The 4,508-nt window shown below is 46.0% G+C and overlaps 1 protein-coding gene across 1 annotated transcript in view; it reads right to left on the bottom strand.

The window, feature by feature from the left end:
• Positions 1 to 4,508, bottom strand: part of Smc3 (structural maintenance of chromosomes 3) — a 70,064-nt gene that overhangs the window by 1,158 nt on the left and 64,398 nt on the right. Inside the window, exon 27 of the mRNA XM_013017602.1 lies at positions 383 to 529. Coding sequence (XP_012873056.1) covers positions 383 to 529 — 147 coding nt within the window. The remainder of the gene's footprint in view (positions 1 to 382; positions 530 to 4,508) is intronic.

Here is a 4,508-nt window from a genome sequence, read left to right as displayed (position 1 = left end):
GCGGCTCGGGCCGAGCCGGGCGGACTGCGCGCACCCCGGGCGTCCGTGCCATCGCCGAGGCGAAGCACGTCGGTCTGGGCATCTTCCCGCGCTACTCTAGCATTTGAAGGGACCAGACCCCAGAATAGAAAAGCGGGGCCCCGATCGTCCTTTCAAGCGGCGAGACTGGTAACTTCAAGTCTCAGCTGGCCAGGCCGAGGGCCCTCCCGGGGGCAGCTCCAGCCGCTCAGGGGCCCCCAGAAGCGGCCTGTGGAGCCGCCCTGGGTTCCTTCTTTTTTTCCTCCACTGCGAACTCAGAGTCCCCACTAAGCATACGTCGTGTTCGTGTCACTGGAAATACAAAGGGTGGAAAAATAAAAGCGTTTGCCCGCTCGCTCGGTGCCTTCGCCGTCTCCGCTCTGTTCATTGCCCCCGGGGCCACGTGCGCCCGGCCCTCCACCTGCTCACCCGGCTCCCGGCTGAGGGCGCTGACCTCGAGCGCGCCTTTGAAGGTCGACGAGACGCCGCGGGTGCGGGGAGTGGAGGGGGACTGAGCGGGGGAGGCGGGAGAAGCACCTGGTCCAACAGAAATGAGCAGCAGCTGGGCGGATCAGGGACCTGGCTGCTCAGGAGCTCCTCTCCCCGTGTAAGTGCTGGCTCCTGCAGCCCAGAAAGCGGAGCAAAAGTGTACCTGCCTGAGTGTGTATGTGTGTGTGTGTCTGTCTGTGTCTGTATCTGTGTGTGTGATGGGAGCCAGGGCGCGTGCCAAACTGCTTAGAGTTTGTTCAAGTACCGGCTCGGCCCCCCCACCCCCCCGTCTTCCTCCCACAACCACTGGAGAGAAAAATTCTGGAGATGGATTGAGATGTGGTAACGAATGAAATTCTCCAAACAATGGATTTCTTCCCTCCAGACGGTTGCCCTTAACTTTTCTTGGAAAACTAGGGTACCTGCCTGCGCCTCCCTTCATTTCTGGCGTCCTACCTGGGTAGAGATCGCGCTGGCTCGCAGGCTCCCTCTCTCTCCTTCCTCCTTCCCTCACTTTTGTTCTCCTTGTATTCATAAAGATCGAATCATCGAAGCTCACAAAATCGAGTCTCACAAACACGCACAGAAACCTAGATTGTCTACAATACATGACGAATGAAGAGGCTCTAGTCAAGAAGAGTCAGTCTAGAGTATCTGTCATCTTTAGTTTCTGAGCCTAAATTCCCTTTCATCCTTAAAAACGCATCTTCTATTCCAGCTCCCACCTCAGCCTTTCTTGATGAAAAGGAATTACTGAAATCACATTGCAAGATTAAGATCTTTCCAGTGGAAATCTCCTTCTGAGAGTCTCCAGAAACTTCCGTGGGAAGGGCTTCATAATCACAAACACAGACCTGAGGATGATGCATTCAGACTCTGCTTTCACCAAATTCTAAGTCAGTTGGGAGAGGTGAGCCTTGAAACTTGGGGAAGAGGAATATTTGTTTCTTGTATATTGGGTAGAGGAAGTGTTCGTTGTGACAGTTGTGAACATAACTGTTTATATTCTAGAAGCCGAAGAGAACAAGGGATTAAAAATTTCAGATTATGTAAATGTAGCTTTCCACATAAAAATGATATTAGTATATGTACTAGCCTATATGATCAATTAAGAAATAAGGAGGTAATGGAGGTATTCACCAGGCTTTTCTTTTATCTTTTCTGTAAATTTGAAATTTATTAAAACAAAACTAGAGAAAAAAGAATGGCCCATAGGTGTTTTCAGCAATCCTCTTTTGTAATTACAGCTTCATATAGTTGCATGTCATGTGAGATGTGAATTGGAGAAGATTTGAAGGGAACCTCTCCCCTTCAACACTGCAGTAAAAATGTAAGGCAAGTGGATGTTCAGATCTTCACATGTGTTTCAGGATGGCAGAGACCAAGTATTTCTAGTTCACAAATAAAAAAATTATGTGTGTTAAACAGTACTAGTGTATGTGTGGAGGGGGGAGGTGTTTGGTTTTTAAAAATCTTTTCTCACTTCTTTTCCAGGAGAATCATGGGAAAGCATAAAGACACCCCTAGCAGGTTGCAGCCCCACTTTTGCCTGTCCGGTGCCTTCCCCAGCCCCCCAAGGGTGTTCTTTGCTGTGACTGGATGAAGAGAAAGGCTGAGTCACCCAGTGCACAGTTGAAGTGTGACTGCCAGGAAGGGCTGCTAGCTCTATGTGTTCTTCTCTGCACAGCAGCCTGGCCTTCCTTGACCTGCAGTGATCAGCCAGTGTAGGCCCTTTTTCTTAGGCATTTCTCATCAAATGTTGTTTTTGTTTCGTTTTGTGTTTGCCAGTCCTTGAATTCAGGGCCTGGGCACTGTCCTGGCTATCCCTCTACCACTTGAGCCACAGCACCACTTCTGGCTTTTTCTGTGTATGTGGTATAAGGAATCAAACCTAGGGCTTCATACATGCTACACAAGCACCCAATCACTAAGCCACATTCCCAGCCCTCTTTTCCTTTATTATAGTAAAGAAGAATCTACTGCTAAGTGATAGATGTTAAGTACTATGAACATAGTAAGCCCATGAGGTAGCTACCATTTCTATGTTTTATTACTGAGGAAACTGAGTCTCAGACAACCATAAGAATTTGCTCACTTTGAAGGAGCAGACACAGGCTCAAGGTAGGACAGTCTGTCCCAAAGTTCACCCCACCCCTCCCTCTATGGCTCAGCACCACGGAGCCAGAATCTCACCTTCCTCTTTTGGTTGAGATTCTGACTGCACCTTCCAGCGACTGTCAGACACCACCTACACTGTGATTCAGTTTTGCCACTCAGGTCAGTAAGGGAAATCAGTAATAAGAAAGCATGCAGAAATGAAGCATCCTGGAGGGAGATGGTAGGAAAGAATAGAAAAAAAGGACACATGCTTCTATTATTCTAGGGTCATTCTCAAACTTGCTGGGATTCTGGCTCTGTTTTATAACATTAATGAATGTTTGCTGGACTCCAGGAGCTGGTTCTAGAGGTGTTTTTATTTCTGTGTGTGTGTGTGTGTGTGTGCGCGCGCGCACGCGCGTGCTTTATTTCACTCAATACCACTACATTGCAGACAGAGAAATTTGAAGAACCCATCCAAGGTTACTGGGTGTTTCAACAGCAGAGAGAATGTTTACTCCCTGTTCTGAGTCACTATGAAGATCACTCTTCTACTCAAACATTGCCTACCTTTCAGAATAATTGTGAGCATCCCCCTGCACGTGAGGCCATCTCAGGCACCATGCTCTTCCATCATGCATGATGCATGATGCATGCTCTGCATGCTAGCAGACTGCAAAGCTCAATGATACCTAGAACTCCTGAAACCCTGAGTCAGAGACTGTCTCATACAGTCGCTGGAACCACTCTGGAAGTGAATTGGAATTGTCTATTAAAAGTACAAGGAGCCTGGTGCCAGTGGGCTTGTGCCTGTAATGCCAGCTTCTCAGAAGGCTGAGATCCAAAGGATGGTGGTTCAAGGCAGGCTGGGCAGAAAAGTCCACTAGAGTCTGTCTCCAAAATAGCCAACAAAAATCAGAGCTAGAAGAGTGATTCTAATGGTAGATCACCAATCAAGCAAGCAAATTGAAGAAGTACAAGGTTGTAAGTTCAAACCTTGAGCAGTATTGAAAAAAAATTGCCACAAGGGAAATGGCTTAGCAGTGACTCTTCTAGGAATCTAGCCTATGGCCTTACTTGCAGCAATAATCAAAGTGCATCGTGTAAGGGAGTTGATAATAGCAAAAACTAGAAATAAAGCCATGAGGAGCAACTTGCATAAAGATGGTCCCAATTTACAAAGGAATACAACTTAACTCTCAAAATGGAACAAGTAGATCTCTATTCACTGCACTGGAGAGGTTTCCTAGAGATATTATTATATCTGGAAAAAGGGTAGATAAGGTAACAGCACAGTAGTGTGGCTAAATTTGCATTAAAAACAAAGAGTAGGGCTAGGAATGTAGCCTAGGAGTGGAGTGCTTGCCTAGCATGCATGAAGCATGCATGAAGCCCTGGGTTCCATTCCTTAGTACTTCATAAGGAGAAAGGGCCAGAAGTGGCGCTGTGGCTCAAGTTTATAAGAGTGTTAGCCTTGAGCCTTGTAGCCTTGGGACAGTGCCCAGGCCCTGAATTCAAGCCCCAGGACTGGCAAACAAAAAAACAAACAAAAAACAACAAAGAGTATAGACAGTTCCTGGAAAAATCATGTAATTAATGTAAAAATTATGCAGTAATTAATGTAAAAAGTATGCAAGTAATTAATTTCAATTTAAGTGCTTCTAGAAATTGGAAGATGAAACTTTTCCTCTATATCAGTTGCATATTTGATATAAAATGTAATGAAGTATATACTAGTTTAAATTTTTACTATGAACACTGTTCTTTTATTAACTAGTGACAGTAAAACTTGATGATTCATTTTCAACTCATAATTGTTAACAATTGGGGCTGGGAAGGTGGCTCAGTGGTAGAGCACTTGCCTTGCATGCTCGAGGCCCTGGGTTCAGCACCACATAAGCAAA

The sequence above is a fragment of the Dipodomys ordii genome, unplaced genomic scaffold, assembly GCF_000151885.1.
Source record: "Dipodomys ordii isolate 6190 unplaced genomic scaffold, Dord_2.0 Scaffold36, whole genome shotgun sequence".
Taxonomy (NCBI): Eukaryota; Metazoa; Chordata; class Mammalia; order Rodentia; family Heteromyidae; genus Dipodomys; species Dipodomys ordii.
Note: the sequence above shows the minus strand (reverse complement) of the source record. Positions and strands in the feature narration are given on the sequence as shown.